At 22.8% G+C, this 20,667-nt stretch overlaps 1 protein-coding gene across 6 annotated transcripts in view; it reads left to right on the forward strand.

The window, feature by feature from the left end:
• Positions 1-20,667, forward strand: part of LOC126900715 (tachykinin-like peptides receptor 99D) — a 125,602-nt gene that overhangs the window by 6,189 nt on the left and 98,746 nt on the right. For 4 of the 6 annotated variants that reach the window (XM_050676625.1, XM_050676631.1, XM_050676628.1 and 1 more), the window contains exons 2-3: positions 9,961-10,115; positions 19,267-19,665. In XM_050676625.1, coding sequence (XP_050532582.1) covers positions 10,090-10,115; positions 19,267-19,665 — 425 coding nt within the window. In that variant the 5' untranslated portion in view covers positions 9,961-10,089. Of the gene's footprint in view, positions 1-9,792; positions 9,860-9,960; positions 10,116-19,266; positions 19,666-20,667 lie in introns of those variants that run through there. The other 2 variants (XM_050676626.1, XM_050676627.1) reach the window with 2 other exon arrangements.

Below are 20,667 nucleotides of genomic sequence, written 5' to 3' on the forward strand. Positions count from 1 at the left end.
AATGACTAGATGTGATAATAACCTTAAAAATTGTTAATACATATTTTAAATCTAGGAAAAAAAAGTGTTTTTATTTCAAAACTTATAAAAATATTTATCGTAATCATTTTTTTGACTTGATTTCGTTATTTTAAACGTCTATGAACATATGTAATTCAAATGTGAGGATCAATAAAAATACTAACTTAAAGCAAATTCAATATAATAAAAAATGATCACTTGTAGCTAATATTATTTAAAATATTTAACTCAAAAATCACAAAAAATGTCCAAAAATTCGTCGATACGTTCAAGAACAATGTTATCATTATCAACACTAAACACATACTAACACCCGATCGAAAAAACCCAAATGTATCCCTATTGCTCTTATTACTAAGTAATATTATCAAATTTTGCCAGTCTATACAATTTTAATAACGAATTATTCAGTGGGCTAAGATTTTAATTCATTAAATTTTTCTTCTTTTTTAACATTTCTATTGTCTCCTTTATATTAAGCTCATTGTAATTATTTACTTTTTTAATTAATTTTATTGTTTTAATGAAGTAATGATGTGTCAATAATTGTTTAGCTACAAAAGATTTATCAACTACTTGATTTTTAATGTTTCTTAATGTTTTTTTTAACAAATGTTACGTAGGACAAAAATTCATTATTAAACTTGTGTAAACTAGCAAAATGTGATAACTTTATTTATTGATAACGCCTCCAGGTGATAAGGTCACTAGAGATATATGGAGTGTCCCACTCTGATTTACTAATTTGAATATAAATTTATTTAGTCAAATTAGAAAAAATAATGGTGAGACTTTCTGAATAAATTTTTTGGGTCGGAGTGTCAGTATGTGTGTTGATAATGGTAACATTATTCCTAAAATACGTATCTGCGATTTTGAGTTAAATATTTTTAATATAATTTTATTTTCTATAATATTTTTAGCATAGTTTTAAATAAATAAAATTCAAATTATACAAATAAAACTACTTTAACTAATTTCAGTAGCACCACTTTACATTTCAAACTATACTTTATAATGACACAACTTAAAAGAGTTTTGCAAAAGAACATGACACTCGATTTAGTAAAGGATCTCAATGTATCGACAATGATTGGTAACGTTTCCAAATTACTTAACAAAAAGTGGTGCAGATCATTTTGTGTCACATTAAAAAAATAATAATAATTGACCTAAAAAAATGGTAATAAGAATGTTGTCAGTGAGCGACTTCTCTTTTCAAAATAATTGTGATAATTTTCATACACTATCTTCTACTTCTTGTATGTATTATTGTATAGATTTAACTTTTATTTTTAAACATTTTTCTAGCTAAGTTATACATATTAAATATTATAGCTTACTTTACTAGGATATATTAAAATAGTTATTAAAAAAGTGTTAGTTGAGTTGAAGTTTCACTTTAATCTCATAAAATTTGTAAACTAGTGACATTTGATCAGTGGATCGTCTATTTACATAGAACGAAACGATTTTTGCAAAATTAACCTGGTTATGACTCTGTATTAAGTTTGCTGTGTTAAGAAAACAACACTAAATTACATGATTTCTAGCTAGCCAATAAATTTGTTTCGATTTATATCAAAGTAGTAATAATATATTGAAATGTAGAAAATTCTTTTAGTAAATAACACGTGTATACGATTCGGACAAAAAATATACAAAATATTTCTATTTATTATTTAGTGATGAAGGATAAAAATTGAATATGGTAGCAATGTATTACGTAGTATTTTCTACAAAGATTTTTGAATTTATATAATTTTATAACTATAGTTTTCTTTAATTTATTTAGAATTTATATTGAACGTTCTTTTCAGTGAGATATTTAATGCTTTTACAAAAGAAAAGGAGAATTTAGATTTATATCTGTAATGTATAATTTTAGAAAATATTCCCTGAAATTAATTAATTTGCTTATAAATTGGAATAATATATATTATAATTTAAATTTAATTGAACGAATAATTAAATTAAGGAGATAAAATTAAATATCTTTGTAATCGTTAGTTTTTTTGCGTAAGTTAAAGTATGTGCTAATGAAATGGCATTTTAGTTTGTCTAATGAACGTCAGAAATACATAGTTATAAATACAGCTGTGTACCTATTTTTTTATGCATGGAATATATTTTTTGTTTTTTGTTAGAGTAGACATTTTCTTGGTTGATTACCCAATAACTGGAGATAAAAAATTTCAAGAGAATATTTTTAACTTTGAAATATTTATACAAAAATCAAATAACAAATACGTAGCATGAATTTGTTGTAAATAATTATCTAAGTAATTGTTAAACTATATACTATTTACTATTATCATAACCATGTACAAGTTATGATAAAAAATTAATAATACAAGGCGTTTTACTGAAAAGGAATATTTTTTTTTACTTTAAAACCCTGCACGATTGTTAGATTAACTCGGAGCAATAAGCGTGTTATTTTTTTAGTAAAACGATCGGTTTATTCTATAATTTTTTAATTATAATTGGACAAATATTCTTTACCTCCATTTCTATATTATTAAGTGTAGGCAGTTGTTTGTTCTTTTTATTTTTTTAACACCCTTTGCATAATTTACTTGAAACAATAATTTTGGAGTAATAATTAAGCCTATGTAGTTTTACTCTAATATGTTGATTTAGAAAAAAACTATATTTTGATAGATGTTATAGAGTTATATCAAAGGCATATGAAACTCATTGATTGAGTTGCATAAAAAAAGTTATTTTATATAAAATCGAATTTTGCTTAAATAATAGATTTAAACAATATATATTTTTACTTTAGTGAAAAAACACTATAATTTCTCAAATTGTATGATCATTTTTTAAATTTATAGCGATTAATATAATTTATTATTGAGTACATGTTTAGTGTTAATAGTAGTAAAAATTTTCAATGTACATATCCGCGATTTTTCAGTGGTTTTTGAGTAATTATTTTTAATATTTTTTAGTTTTAAATTAATATTTTTAATATAATTTTAATTTTAAATAATATTTGCCATAAGTGTTCAATTTGTATTATAGACTAATATACTAATAACTATGACAAGAAAAACGAAAATATGTTTTTTTCTAGACTTATCTGGTTAAATTAATTTGTATAATAAAATACAAAGACAGTATAATACATATTTTATTACATTATAAGTGTTGTATATTATTATACTATACAACATATTATTATTCTATATTTTTTACTTTCAAATTAATAATGATAAAAATGATTTGTTAAAATTTAAGTAAAGTAATTAATTGTTTAATCTATAAGATTTTTAATGACTTTCATTTATATAAAATACTCTTAATTTTCTTCTGTACCACCAGTTATGTCAATCACCAATTGACATAACTGAAAATTGAAATATATACTTGTTTATCAAGTATACGAAGTCCACCAAGAACTATTTTTCAAGAATTTATTTATTTGAGAATACTTTGTAGTCTTAATAAAATTTATTCACTAATTTTAACATCTAAATTTACATACAATACTTAGTTAAGATATTATACACAATGATAGAGGGAAAATTGGATTGGATTGTATAGATCAATATAATTTTTTTTTATAAATGCATGAGGTAATTACTTATTATTTGGTATACATATTTTTTTAATCTGACTATTCACCTGCCCACAGGGGGGATTCAAAATGATAACTTTTTCACAAAAAATAAATTTTTTCAACTTAACTTTTGAAAGTGTTCTGGAAACTGTCAATTTTATATATATCTAAAATTAAAGCTAATGTAATATACTAAACTATGGAAAAAAAAAATGTCGGACTTTATTTAGCCTTAACAGTGAAAACAGACATCTTAGTTGATAAAAAAATAAGATTTTCTTAAAAAAATTCTTTTTTATATTTTTAACTTTATAACATTATAAGTTTTTGAAAAATCATTATAATTTTTTTAGGATAAGTACTATTTATATTCTTCTTCCATTCGAAATACTTACATTCATATATTACACTTATAAATCATAAAACTTGTAATCAGGATATAAATAAGGAAATAGGAGACCATGTAGGTTTTGGAATAATCCATTAATTTTTTAAAATTAAAAACTATCTACAGATTTGCCTATTTGATATAATTTTTTTGAAATTCTGACTATTTACCTTCAGGAGGGGATTCAAAATAGAAACTATTTTACTAACGTCAACTTTTTCAACTTAACTTTTGAAAATGTTCCGGAAATACTATGTCTTTTAAACATATGTTCAAACATATATAATGAACAAAAAATGTAATAATTGTATAAAAAATCACCTTCTGTCGTGTTCTTTTAGTACTTAAAACTGCCACAACTTTATAAAAATGAATGAAACAATAAATTTTTTTTTTATAGAAACCTTAGGTATTTTCCTTTTATTTTATATAAATTTTTTAAATATGACCTTTTACTTGCAATTATACAGAATAAATAATTAGTTTCTTTTTTTATTATATAATACAAATTATATTTTTATTACTTATGATTAAAATAAAAAATTATTTAGTAGAAAATCTGTGTAACCATTATTTGTGTTGTTAATATAAATTGTACATAATAAGTGTTTGCTTAAATATTACTATTATATTATATTGAGTACTAAAACTAATTATTTTTTCAAGATACATTTTCTATTGGTGTTATGAGGATAGTATATTTAATACATATTAAAGTTGAATGGCAATAAAATACATAAGTGCCAAGAAAATAATTTATTGTTTTGTACATTTTCAAAGCACATTTAAACTTGGATTTTGAAACCTTTATATAATTGTGTATACAGATTTTAACACCATTATTATTAGGTAAGCACTATTGTTCAATCGCATCTCAAAACTGAAGGACATTTGAGTCCTTTATCTATAATTTGTTATTATCTAAAATTATAGAAGTGTTGATAACTTTTCATACTAAATTTTTATCGTTTATTCTAATTAAAACATAGTATTTATCAAAGTTGTTAGTTCAAAGAAAGATTAGTGAAATGTGAAAATCTCATAAGCTAATAATAGTAATGGTTATTACATAAGTGAACAACGAGAAATAAAAATGTACACAATAAATGAGACACAATTGTGACTTGGGTTGATGTTATTTTATTGGCTTTTCTACGCACGACAAATGTTGTTCTGTTTCATCACCTAGTGAACATTTAATTTGATATAAATTCATCTGTGATAAGCTACTTAACAAGTCTGTTTAGACGTCAAGAATGATTATTATGCGTACTTTGAGTGAACTTTAATATGATTAGCTGTTTACCTTAAACATTGAATGTGTTGAATGTTTACTATTGCGAATATAATTGCTAACTTGTATAATACAATTATTTGGGAATTGCTTTAATAAAGTAATTATAAATGTATATTTATGGAAAAATTATATCTAAAAAATATTTTTTTTCATGTTACAACTCAAAAAAAAAATTAAAAAGTGCATAAATAAATAAAATTAAGTACTAAATGAGTTAATAAAGTTTAAAATTTAAAGTTTTAATATTTGTCTGTTATAACATTTAGACAAAGAGAAATTGTTTTAAAATATTTAAACTACCACTAATCTATGTTGTATATTGGGTTTTAAAGGGCTTGGCTACTCGGGTGTATTTTACTTAAATTTTAGATATGATATAAAAAGAAAATATATGGTAAGAAAAGTGTCACAAAACAAAATTAGGTTTTAGCTTCTCCGTTGACTAACTAGGCCTAAATTCTAGGTTATATTATGATAACTAGCCATTAGATTAATATTGAGAAGTTCCTCAGAAATAAAACATTAAATAGGATATCTTCTGTTGCTTAGATGAAATGGTTAGGTTTGGTTTAATATCAAACGACTTATTGAAATAAAAAATTCTAAGAAGAATACGTAATGTTAGAAATAATTGCGTGATAATTGGAGAATATAAATTATGATTGATAAGCAATATTAACTATATTAGCTCGCCTATAGATTGTATTATGAATTGGTTAAACATTATAATTTATTTAATTAATTTTGGTATATGATGGTAACCATATATTATCAAATTTACACAGAAAAAATATAAATTTTAAGAGCAGAAAACTTAAAATTTGGCAGAAGTAACAGAAGTTTTTAATTAAAAAAGGAAAACATTTAAAGAAAAAAGTAGTAATGTTATTTTTTATTATTTAATAACTCAATAATTTCATTTTCCAAGATCATAACTCTTTAAATTTGAACTTTTAAGAAAATTATATTATTTTCGTATTCAGATAATTAGGTGCACATTTTACATGGTTTTGTTATTAAGTTAAATTAATTTAAATTTAATGATATTTAAAACTGTTATAGGTGAAAAATAGGCTAAACATTTCTAAAAAAGTAGATCAAATATTTATTATTGAGAATTTTGTACATTACCGTTAGAAAATTTGAAAAAGCTAGATTATTGTTATAACAAAAATCAAGTTTTAGTGGCCAGCTTTAACGAACTAAACTTCTCTATTATTTCACTTTGTACGTTCGATATTATAATGGTAATGAATGTTATGTAATAACATTATGGTGTAACACATTGTTTTGATATTGTAATCTTTCTAACCCTTAACTAGTGTCCTGTAGTATAAAATACTTTTATACTATCAACCCTGAAAGTTTATGAAGTTTATGATAGTGTAGTTTTTAATGAACAAAATAAAATATGGCATTTATGATTTAAACACATCTCACAAATATCGCACTTTTCTTGTAAAGTTTATAGTAAATGCGCCGTAAATCACATACTGCATAATATATATTCACTATAACGTAAAAGATATCATATTATGATAATTTTCATTTTATTCATGTGACAACTTACATTCTAGACCTTAGAAAGATAAAATAAAAGATAATTTTTTTTATTAGCACATGTATTAGAAGTTATTATGAAATGTGATAGATAAATACTAATTTAATCTACAAAAAATCTATAGAACTTGTTAAAAATTAATAGTACATCGATAATAAACTGAAAAATCAGGATAATTTTACAATATATAAATGTGTAAAAAAAAATAACTATAGTGAAGTAAAAAAATTATCAGTGAAATCCTAGGTAGTTTTAAATATGTTAGGTTTTTTTATTTATTTGTTTGTATTTATTTTACTATATTTTTAAATAAGCTTATTCATTCAACTTTCTCAGAGCTGTTCCTAATTAAAAAAATATGAGGGGGTGAAAGGATTATTTTTGATGATTGAATAATTTTTTTTATTCTGGGACCTTTTATCTTAAATATATAACTGAAATGTATTAATTTGTAAAATGTATAATTCTATGTTCATAAAAATACTCCGCTCCTACTGAACAGATTTTGCTTAACCACAGGTATGTTCAGTTTAACATTCAAATAATTTAGTCACATGGCTGAGTTTGGAAAATGGGCGATAATTATGATGATGAAATCTAAAATTCTAAACTGGAGATATAAAACTCAATTTCCAATAAGAAAGAAAATTATCATTTTTAAATAATGTTAAAAAGTTAATAATGAGGATAAACTAAAAAATAATGACAATTATAAAGTATAATTGCTAGTAAATTATCAGGACTTTGCACATTAGCCTTGAGGTTAGAAGCTAAGAAAGATTTCAGCTAAAGATGTTTCAACATTTGAAATGTTAATATCACTATCATATAAGCTTATATTAAAACCACTTTTACAATTTGGTGCAGAATATAAAGAGAAAAATTAATTAACTATTATATAATAAAAATTTATCACTTGTGCTAATTAATTAAGTAAAATTAAAACTATAATAAAAACATTATTAATATAGACCTTAGAAAAATAAAATAAAAGATAATTTTTTTTTATTAGCACACATAATAGAAGTTATTATAAAATATGGTAGACTAGATACTAATTCAAACTACAAAAAATCTATAAAACTTGTTAAAAAATTTGATTATTAAAAGATTTTGTAGAAACATAGTGAGTATGTATGTTAGGAAACGTCATATAAATTAACTAATATATTGTTCAAAGTATATATCATTGATATATACCTATAAAATATATGAAAATAACTATACTTAGGAGCTTAATTTAATCACAGTAATACAAAAAATGAATTGATTCAATGAAAGAAAGACATATATTAATACTAGGAATACTTGAAACTGTAGAGGATAATTACCTTGACAAGTATGACTAAAGTAATTAAAATTGCATATATTTTTGTTGATAAATATTAAACATTGCATTTTAAATCTCGTATTGATCATCATTTAGTGTAGTACTCTATTTAAAGGTAAAATGGGAACGCATAATTATTTTTTTGATTATTATTTTTATTTTATTAAACAGTGCAATCTTTAATACATTTTATATTAAGAGTTATTCAAGTTCATTAGACAAATTAGGGTTAAAATGTATTAATTATATTTATCATCCTTCATAATACATTTGTGAACATTTTTAAAAAAGTATGAACTTTATAGTAATGCAATTATGGGGGCTATATTTAATATTTAAATTAATACCCCTACAATTTAGAAAATTATGTTTCAGTTTTTAATTTTTTTTTTTTTTGGGGTGGAGAAAATTAACTGATATGAAATGGTAAGCGTTTTAGATAAAAAAAACTTGATAACTCTCTAATTTCGTGACTTGTAGCATTATTAAAAAATTTAGTAAATAAAAAAATTGTCAATTAAATAAAACATTTTTTGGTTTTATAATTTTTGTTTTCATTATTTAATCATAAAGGACTTAATGCCATAATAAACCAAAAAAATATTAAATCGGAATTCATAGCATGGCCATTAATTGCGGAATATGTTTATTTTCCCTTGTTTTGTAAGATAAATGATTATAATAGCGATTAAAATATTTAAATAATAAAACACTTTTTATTAAAATAGGTTTTAACAAATAATTCTAATTTTAATTTATAATAAAAACCACAAATTATATAAAATCATATATAATTTTATTACTAGAGTTTCATTCAAAAAATATATTTAATCATGAAGAACATACTGAATTAGCTTATTAAAAAACATAATTTATCCTAGCATCGTTTAAGATCATTATTGCTCATATCCGATTAGACATAAATCTCATATGTGTATAGTGTTTCTTCAAAAATGGTAAAAATTAGGGGATTGACTATCTATTTATGTTTAGAATAATTTAAAAAATATTTAAGATTTTACTTTTTAGACTTATTACTATTACATTGAATTTTCAATAAAAAGTCCAGTGTTTGAACAAGAAGAAGGTTAGAGCTCTCCTTTAATGTTGGGAAGGAATTTGTTTCAAAAAGAACGTATTTTTGGAACGAGTTTTTTTTGGGGGAATGAAGCTAAGAACTGTTTCCTTAAAAATAAAGGAACGAGGAACATGAACGGATTAATTTTTATGAAAAACATAAACAAAATTTACAGTTTATTAAAATTTTAGTGTCTCTAAAGTTCGAAATGTTTCCCAAACTCTAAACACAATAAAATGTTTAGCTTCCATACTAAGATAATATCTATGTCTGTCTATACAAATATTCTGATATCAAAAGAAGTTATAAAGAATATACGTTTTATAAAATTATTATCAATTTTTTTCATATTGAATAACTCAATTATCACCATTATAATTACTTAAATTGCTATATTTTTGTGCAATGTTTAAGCTAATGATAATCCGAAGATTAGCATCATTAAAAAATAAATAACATAATATTAATTTTGATAGTAGTCTGCACCACATTGAAAAATTCTGAGAACGTATTCATTTGAATAATAATAATTATAATTTAAAGTATAATTAATAAACACTGTTGTCGAACATTTGACGATTAATATAAATATTTCTATTTATCAGTAGTTTTAAAAGTAAATAATTATTTTCATAATTTTAAATTGAAGAAAGTACCTTAATTGAATTACTTTTAGGTTTCTATTTAAAATACAGTTTTTTTTTTACTTTTATTTAGATGCAAAAACAATTTGGTTCAAAATGTTGAGTTATCCGAAGTATTGCAGTTAAAAAAAAACTCCAATCTTTTATAAAGCTGTATTCAATGTAATTTTAAAGTCATATTCAAATAAATTGTGTTGTAAAAATGGAGAAGAACTCAACTACATATGGGTAATGTAAAATGTTTTAATTTTTTTTTGATCTTAGATTAATTAATGACTCCTATTTACTATTGAGCAGGTGTTAAAATTCTAAAATTTAAAAGTTCTTATTATTAGGAGGTAAAAACTATCCGAAGTACAAATAACCAATAATCAATATATGGATTTAAAATTTTTTGTTTTATAGCATATATATTATCAATCGACAATGACACCGATAGGTTGCGCCACAATAAGTCATAAATAATTGAAAAGTACTACAAAACATACTGCGATATATCATAGATTCTGAAGTACAGGTGATCATAGTTCGATGATCGATATGTCAAATTAAATATGCCAATATTACTTAAATCATCACGTGAGCGTTTTTAAAAAAACTGATAAAAAATAATGTTATAATTGTTTAGAAAAACGACGATTTGACACATTTTCAAAGTTATACAACTTATTTTTAAAACGGTTTTATCAAATATTGTTCATCAAATGTAGATAATTTTATCAGATTTAATTTATACCGATCATATTTCTATGGCTAACAGTTCTCCAGAATCTGTGATCTTCTGAGACATGTTATGATGTATAAAAATAAGTACTTGGACGTCCTCTTAATAGAGTTATAAATGTTGGATCTACTATTATTAATTACAAAGTTATATTATTAGGAAAAAATTATGTTTATGAAAATATTGTTTATATTTTATTTAATATAGAAGATATTAAAGTATTTCTAAAACATTATGATATATTTAAATAAATGTTACGTTATTTTTTTTAAATGCATATTTCTTTTTCGAATAAAATCCTACATACACTTATTTCATTGATGACAAATTTGTAGAAATTTTCCTTTAAAATAAAAAATAATTTTTATTGAATTATACAAATTTAATTTAAACTGGATTGCTAGCGCACATATCAACATTTATTTAATTAAAACACTTGTCAAAAACCCGTTAAATATTATTAATAGAAAAAAAAATTATCTGAAATTAAAATCTTATATTCAACACCATTTTATTTAAAAATGAAATAATAATTTTTATTTTAAGTATAGTCAAATGGGCCAACTTGGGACAGTTATATATCTATTATCATTTTAGTCGTATCTATCTATAGCACTATTAAAATATTTTAAAGTACTGTTAAGAAAATTAAAAAATTTATTCACAAAAATTAAGTGATGATATATATTTAATTTAAAAATTAAAGATAATTTTTATAAAAATATTGTTATAATATCAAAATGTTGAGCTTTTTACATTTTTCAATGATAACAGAAATTATTTCAGTATCTAGTTATGCTAGAAACATAAAAGTTAAAATTTTATAGCCCTTATAAAATTTCTTATCAGTTTAAAAAACTTATAGTTATAGGTTTAAGCACAAAAAAAGTTAAAGGGAAAGTTCAGCTTTAATTTTTGTAAAATTAACGTCAAAATCAACATGCAATGCCAATCATGTTTTAAATGATTTAGATCTCAAATTTTGTAAATATTTCTTAAATATAGCCCATTAATATTTAAATGGAATTTTTAAAATATTTTTTTTTAATAATCAATTAATTACGTAATTACCTGATTTTCACTAATTAGCGTTTATCTTAAAAACTAAAATTTATCTGAAAATTATAAGGTCAGGTTTAGAATCAGCAACGATATTCATTTCTGCATCTACTATCATATTGTTTGGTGCAAATTACTTTTTTATTGTAAAATGTAATTATTAAACAAATAAAATCTATAGTATTCTGACTGAATCATTAAATGTCTTATTCGATTCACACTACAATAGGTGTATTTAGAATACATGAATGGCCGATAAATTTTACGCGTTTCTTTTTCCTAATTTTACTAATTTAAAAATCAACAACATGTTTAATAGTAATACAAAATATAACTTTCAATTAATTAAATTTAAGAGAATGTGGGTCATATGATAAAATACTTATGAATATATAGTAGTAATTTTGATTAGCTATAGAATGCGTTACATGTTTCTCAAGTAGGATAATGTGATTTAGTATCGTATGCATAAAAAGCAGTAAAATATATTGGTAGGTACTTGGTACTAAAAAAGTATTCGTGATGGTTTTATTTTATTACAGTATTCCGAAAGCCTAAGAAAACTACTGTTGTGTAATTGATAGAAAATAATTACTGTGTCGCACTGAAATATAAATTATTTAAAGATAACATTGTTATAGTAACCATGTTACGTGCTTTTATTTGACAATAAAAGAACTCCGAATGAAAAATATAACTTCAAATGTTAAGTTTATTAAAAACTATAAAATAAATCTCAATTTATAACTTTTATAACATTTTTAATAACACTAAAGGAAAAATTAATTTTAAAAATAGAGTTATTCAAGTTAGGAAATATTTTTATAGAAATATTTTTATAGAAATATTTATACAATTAAATATAATCAGAAACAGTACAAGAGAGAGCAGTAGGTGCAGTTGTCTCAAACCTCGAGGTTCTAAAATCATAATATTTCTGAAGTCCCCACTTAGGTTGTAATTATTTATGCTCAAGGACTTGCAAAACTTTACAGGTCGTAGTGTGTTACATTAGGGACCATTTAGTTGTCACCTTAAAACTGATATTCAGTTGTGCTATTGTTGTAGGTTCTCAGATAGTTGACCACTGTCCTACCCTCATACGATTTAATTTAGCATTCGTTGTATAAATGCCCTTACAGGGCCACTTTATGATAAAAAAAAATTGTTTTATTATTTTAATTTGTAATATTTTAATAGAATGCAAAAATTTTAAAGCTTAAATTTCATGTTTATTATGACACAGTTAAGTTTAATACGAGTAAAAAGGTAATTTAAATATAAAATTTTTACTTTATTTTTACTTAATGATTTTTACTTTATTTTTGGCAATCATTATATAAAAGTTTTTGTAATAGTTACCTTACAAAAATAAAATAAAAAAAAATTTTTCTTTCGTTTAAATTTAATGAAATATTAAAACTGTAATGATAAAAGATCATCAAAATTTAATAAAATATTTTTACCAATTATTGCATTTCATTTACATTGTATATAACAACTAAAAACTACCGTACTCTTACTATAAACACGTTTAAATTTATTTTTTTTTGTGTTTGGCTGTGATCGTTTTAAAATGTCACAACAAAATATGTCACGAAATACTTTTGGGTCAAACGTGTCAAATGGCGATTTTTGTGTCGTTTAACGCTCGATTAGAGTTTTAAAATTAGTTTTTTTGAATTCCCCAATTTTTTTGTTTAACCTTTTTTATAAATACGTGAATGTATATGAAATTCCAAACCTAACCACCTACTAAAGGATATAAGGTTCATAACCTCTTACTATTTGTCATGAAACTGCTTTTAAAACCATAACTATACTTAAAATTTTACTTTATTTATTTTACTTTATTTATTTGAATTATTATATATATATATTTGATTGATTCCGTTTTTTTTTTTAATTTTAAAATTCAAATTTTAAGTTAAATAAAAGTTTCAAAGGTAGAATTTCTCAACATCTAATAAAAAATACTAATTATTTAATTAATTGATTAGATTAGATTAGATAAATTTATTAGATAAAAAAAACTGTAAAAAAATGAAATTATTTTGATTGCTAGGTCTGATACAAACTATTGTGAAATTTAACAGATTCACATCGAAACTTTTTTTTATAACGAGGTTATCACTGTCACATATTATCTGTACTTGTTCCGTTATGCCATCCTGTTTCTTACATACTCGTCAATACCACTTGTTCTTTTGCACAACTGATCCTAAAGACTTAAAACTTTCCATCTTTTCTATTACATCTTTGCTTATTGTCATTGATCTTGTCATTTCACCTACCTCGTGTTCTCCTTTATCAAAGTCGTACTCTATATACTCTGTCTTACTCTTACTTATTTTAAATTCATTTTCTTTAAGAACTGTTCTCCACACCTCTAGTCTTTGATTAATTTCCTCCCTATATTCTCATTTACTCTTACCAAAAATCTCCTTTGCAGTATTCTTTACATAACTAGCAAATCTATTCCACCCATTATCTATGTCTTCCTCGATATTCCACAGGTCTTCTCTATTCCCTAATTTATAAACTTTAATCTTTTTCCCTATCAATTTCCATCAACAGATACTCGATTCTTCTCCTGCGTGCTTTCTATTTTTGCATACTCTTTTCCCACTTTATCACAAGTCCATTACCATCAGACTATGTTATGTAGTTATAATCTTTTCTGGGATAACTTAACAATCTTTTACTCGCTACACGGTTTCTTGCCACGTAAAATAATCAATTTGTGATCTTTTATTCTACCGCTCTTATAAGTTATATGTTCTTCCTTCTTTTTAAAATAAGTATTAACCACAGCAAGATCATACTATACTTTTAAATCTAGGATTTTTTTACCAGTCTCATTCTTCCCAATAAAACCATACTTTCCTTGTAATCTTTTTTATCATTGACTCTCATTACCAAATCCATTCATATCTCCACCTATCATCGCAACTTCATTAACAAGTATTCTTTGCATACAGTCCATCTCTCCTTAACACAATTCCTTGTCTAATTCATTACATCCAACTTGTAGTGCATAGGCACTTACTACATTCAACATTTTTTTCTTCAAAAATTAATTTTGAGACTATAAGTCTATCACTTTTCATAATGAAATCTAGTACTTTACTTTGCATCTCCTCATATATTATTTTCTCTACACTATTCTTTATATTGATCTTACCTGAGTATATAATTTTATAATCCTCACCTATTTTCTTGCTTTCTCTCTCTTTCACTTAGTTTTTCTGCATATAACAAGTATTATCTTTTCTCCTCTTCAATAATTCTACTAATTCAGTACTTCTACCAGTTAATGTTTCAACATATAAAATATATATATATTATATTATAATATACATATAATATTATTGAAATTCTATGGTTAATAATTAATCACTATATCTAAGTTATTACAATAATTGTGACATCATATACTATTACACATTATAACCCAACCTAAACATAATATAGAGTTGTTTAAAAAGTAAGAAAACAGGTCAATTGTTACAAACAATGAGAATAATGGAAAACTGTTTCCTTACATACTGAACACCCTGTATAACAACAGAGGGTCTTTAGCGCAATAATTTTCTTAACATAATTAATATTTTAAGAGAAATCGAGTAGCTAGAATCAAATTAACCACTATGTATATTTGAGCAATACTATATGTATAATTTATACATTCATTATAAATTGAACCCAAAATTATTCATTCAGTACTACGTTTAGCAACAAATAGTATTTAAAAAATAATCATACTGTTATTGTTCTAACAAATGTATTTTTACAACTATGAGTCTATTTATCATTGATTATTTGTATGGGTATAATTCAAATTCATAATTTATCATTATAAAATTATTGTTGTTTTAATTATACAAAATAATAGTGATCAATATTAGATGAAAATATTTCATAGATTGTTCAGGTTTAAAATTTATTATTCTCAAAAACGATTATTTTTTATACAATAAAATATAGATGAACATTCTTTATAATAAAATAATATTATATAATAGATCCTATGCACATTTTGTTTAATTTATAGCGTCAAATGGTATAATTTACTTTTTTATCATTGTTGTGTTTATTTATTTATATATATAAATCAATTAAACATGGGAATGAGAAAAAAGGTTTTATTTACATGTAATTTATTGAATTAAACAAATAATATGCAATATGACCAGAATATAGTTTCCATTTAACAGTTAATGACCCTTATTTCACCTAAAGTACTTAAAATGGTGTAGCTATTAATTACTCGTAGTTATTAAATTATAATCAAACACACATATATTTTACACTATAAAACGAGAAATAGCAGTTAAAATGAAAAATACTTTTTTTTACACAAAACATAAAGCTCGTTAGCCTTAGTTAGGCATGTTATTTTTAATATATTCAACTTTAAATAAAATGTTCAATTAAACATTCATTCATTTTTACAATTTTAATTTTACTCACCTACAAATAATTTTGATAATTCCATTGAATATTATTAATTTTTTACTGAAAAAGATATGAGTAGTTTTAAAAAATATCGCTTACATACTACAAATATGTACTAATAATCTTTTATAAATTCTATGCGAATAACACAAAAAATGTCATATATAAAAAAAATTAACTGGCGTTAAAGTAGTCAATTTAATATTATTGATTAATAATAGTCATATAATTATTAATAATTTAATCATTATAAATCATCTGTTCAAAGTAATGAACAATTCAATTATTTAATCGCATAAGTTTCACGGTTCACATAGTTATTATTGTTCAATAATAAAGCTTATATAAAAGATTTCTTTTATTTTTAAAAGTTATTTAATAAAGCTTACTAAAAACCATGTTATTTACATAATAAGATTTTATTACATATATATAGCTTTTAAAAAATTATCCTTTGAAATTTTGTAAAGAAAATTAAAAAGTAATAAATGAAATGTCATTAGTTAGTAAAATCAAACTAAAATATTTGCAGATAATACATATTGAGGTAATACACATATATTTTGATGAAATTTTTATTTTTAATATAAAAATTTAATTAAAAAATCCTAAATCTGATTGTCTTAATATGTTACTTTTATGTTTTAGAATAATTTGTGTTCAAAGTAGAACAAAAGAAGCTAGTTTGTTCATTTTTTAAAAATTATTTCTATAAGTAATTAAAAAGCCATCATCGTTTTTCAATTTATTTATTGTTATCAAAAATCGAGTTGTAGCTATTAAAATACAATATATAAAATGTATATAAAATCGATTGCAAGAGATCAATTTAAAAATGAATTACTAGTGTTCCACTTATGTGTTTATAATTTATCGAATTTTTCACACTTGAAGTTTTAATTTAGTAAATTTATTATAAATAAGTTAGTATTTAGAAAAATTTAAGTACAGTAGAAATCTAGAAATTTTTTTTACTTGGTTGAGTGTTATCTGATATTAATTAAAATGACTGTCGTAAAACTCAACGTATTTGAAACAAATTTAAACAATTTCTAAATTTTAATTTTCAACTTTAGAAGATGGTTACTCATAGAAGAAAAGTCATCAGAAAGTCTTTAATTTTTTAATCGTATAGTACTCATAAAAACTTTAAATTTGATTAAGTTTTGAATGATATGGATATTTTCTTGCAATGCAAAAAAATATGAATTCGCCTATTTTTGGACTAATTTTATAATAACTCATAAAAATTAATTTTTCGAATAGTTTTTTTTACATTTTATTGTGCATTACATAAGTTTTAATTTGATATAGGTTATAAGAAATTAGGTTTTTAACCCATTATAAAAATAAATAAAAAATTTGATATTATAATTTGCTTTCTTCCAGTACTTTGGTTAATTATAGAAATTGCAAAAAAATATGTAGAGTACTCATCTTAAATATTACCACAGAAAATTTTATTTTGATTCATGCTTTATTCAAATAGATAAAACAATTAAATAAAACTATTATATCCCAAAATGTCATGATTATTAATAGTGATGGTCATTTTCGAATATTTTATATTATGGAATAGAATTCGATAGATTTTTAAAACTATAGAATAACTATTAAAATTGTTTTTATGCAACTGAATAGTTTATTTTTAGCATAAACTATTCAAATGAGCTATCGAATGGTTTTAAAAAATATTCGATTAATTCTACCTAAACTTTTTATTCAGCACACTTAATTATAATAAGAAGATAATTAACGAATACTTAAAATAAACTGTTATATAATTAATAATAGTGCAAATTAGTAATGGGTATTTTCACACATAACATTATAAGTCATCGTATAGAAGGAAACACCACATACTCCCATTTCCGATGTAGATATGTCACTGGACCAACCCCTACTCTTTCTCCATGAATAAGCTGTTATTTAATTAATTGAGTATTTAACTGTACGTATCTGATATTTTTATTTTTTAAACAAAAATATGGTTGTCTAAACATAACATTTTTATTAATTTTTTTTAACTAAAAAGTTCTATTTATTAAAAACAAATAATATTAAGAACCAAAATGTTCTATATATTATTACATTATTGTACTGTAAGCAAAATTCTAGATTCTTTTATTTTTCACAGACTCAATTTTGTTTTGATGGCTATAATATTTAAATTGTACATATATATGCTTTTAAAATAAAAATTATGGCTGATCAAAAAATTGTGCGCGTGGAATCCATAAAAACGCTCTTCTGAAAAATTATGAAATGTTGTCACAGAACCTTTTAGTTTCGATACCACGATTTTATAAGGAGCAATACCTACCATATTTTTTTAATTGTAATATTATTATTGGGTCAATCTAAAAACAACAAAAAACTATTAAGTTTGTATTCTTGTGGTTGTCTGTGTGTGGTTTTCATAAGAGTTGTTAGATAGTTCCTCTCTTTTACTACAGTTTCTCCTTTCTCAATGAAATTAGTAATAGTTAAAATGTTAAACATTTTATTTCTAAATTTTATTGTGTTAAAGTTAAAATACATGTTGTTATTTCTATTCTAGAAAGTTGTTAATCTGTATGCAAAACTTATGCTTAATTTTTCTATATATATATATAATATATATAGAAAAATAAATAATCAATTTATATATATTATTTAATGTTTTTAATATTTTTTAATTTAAAGTAATATAATTTTAATTTTAAATAATATTTGCCACAAGAGATCAATTTTTATTATATATTTAATTTAAGGTTTAAAAAAAAAATATTAAAATAATTTTAAGACTGCTGCAATTAATATTATGTTGATCTCTTGTAAGAATAAAACGATATAATAATTAATTTGTTATTTAATTTTAAATAATTTGTCTATTTTAAGAAAAGTAAAATAGTCTGATTTTTTCTTACAAATTTACCTAAAATAATTTTAATGCTTATGTAGCATATATATTTAAAATTATCAATGCAAAAAGTTGTGCTAACCAAACAATACTTTATTGTATATCATTATACCAATAGTTAATAAAGTTGCTCAAATTTTTTTGTACAACACAATTTTTATTTTTAAATTATGAAAAATTAAGCTTTTCATTTTGTATCAATAATATTATTCTAGCTGTTTTTTTTTTTGTTACAGGTCTCAATCGATGGATTATGTAATAGATAATTATACAGGATTTGGAAATTTTTCTGATATCTATTCAGTGGATAGCAATCAATTTGAGTTATCGTGGTGGCATCAATTGGCATGGACAGTATTATTTGTCCCAATGATTGTGGTAGCCACCGGTGGAAATCTAATTGTAATTTGGATAGTCATGACCAACAAACGAATGCGAAATGTTACCAATTATTTTTTAGTCAATCTTTCCATAGCTGATGCAATGGGATCATCTTTAAACGTTACCGTAAATTTCAGTTACATGCTAACTAGTAACTGGCTATTTGGTACTATCTATTGCAAGATCAGTCAATTTGTAGCTGTTGTATCCATTTTTGCAAGTGTATTCACGTTGATGGCCATATCAATTGATAGGTAAATAACTTTTAATTAAAATATTATTGTGTTATTTAATCAGTGACATATTTATAGACAATTATAAGTTCCTAAAAAGAGTATAACTTCATGATGAAAATATTTTTTTTTTATTTAGAGATGTTAAAATACAAATCGTAAAGAAAATGGTAGAAATATTTTTTTTCTTTAACTAGTAATATGTAAAACTTTAAAAGATATTGAAAAGTACAAATAATATATTATTATGTATTTTTTAAGATATTGCTTGAGGCTTAGTTAGTCATACAGCATGTATGACTAACTAACTAACTGTAATATTTAGTGATTTATCCATAAAAAATAAAATAATTATTAAAAAAATAAAAATTTATTAAACTTTAACTCATTTGAGATGTGAGGTGTTGCGCTTTGATTAAAAAAAAATTTAATTAATTCTATCTAGTTGATGTCGTAAGAACAGCAATTTTTGCTGCATCTATAGTCTATTTTTAAATTTCATTTAGTGATAAGTCTGGTCCAAATTTACCGATAAAATAATTGCTAAATATGGTTTTGATTAGAAAATTGTAAATTATTTTTGGTTGAAGCCTTTTAAGTGTACTCTGGATTCTTTTTGTTTTCAATTATGTAAGTAAATTTTACAATATTTCAACAGGCACAACAGAAAATTATAAGTTATAATTAATGACTAATTAACAAAATATTCACTTTCATTAAGTAAAATGGAAATAAATTATAACTACAATATGTGTTTTAAGGCAGTATAACAGGATAAAAAGTTTTCGTCAAGTTCATGTTAAGTGATGTAGTCAAAATACTAGAAATTCATTAGCTTATTTGTTTAAACCTTATCATATAAGTTGTTTATTTTGAAATTGCTTAAATACAATATGTGTAAAATTTGCAAAAATTATTACGTAATTTTGATGTTTTATTTAATATATCAATAGTACTGATCTGATTATGCATGTATTACATTTTGGCTGGTTTTTGTCATTTGGGAAAATTGTATAACAGAGG

Source organism: Daktulosphaira vitifoliae, unplaced genomic scaffold (assembly GCF_025091365.1).
Source record: "Daktulosphaira vitifoliae isolate Bord-2020 unplaced genomic scaffold, ASM2509136v1 Scaffold_3, whole genome shotgun sequence".
In the NCBI taxonomy this organism is placed as follows: Eukaryota; Metazoa; Arthropoda; class Insecta; order Hemiptera; family Phylloxeridae; genus Daktulosphaira; species Daktulosphaira vitifoliae.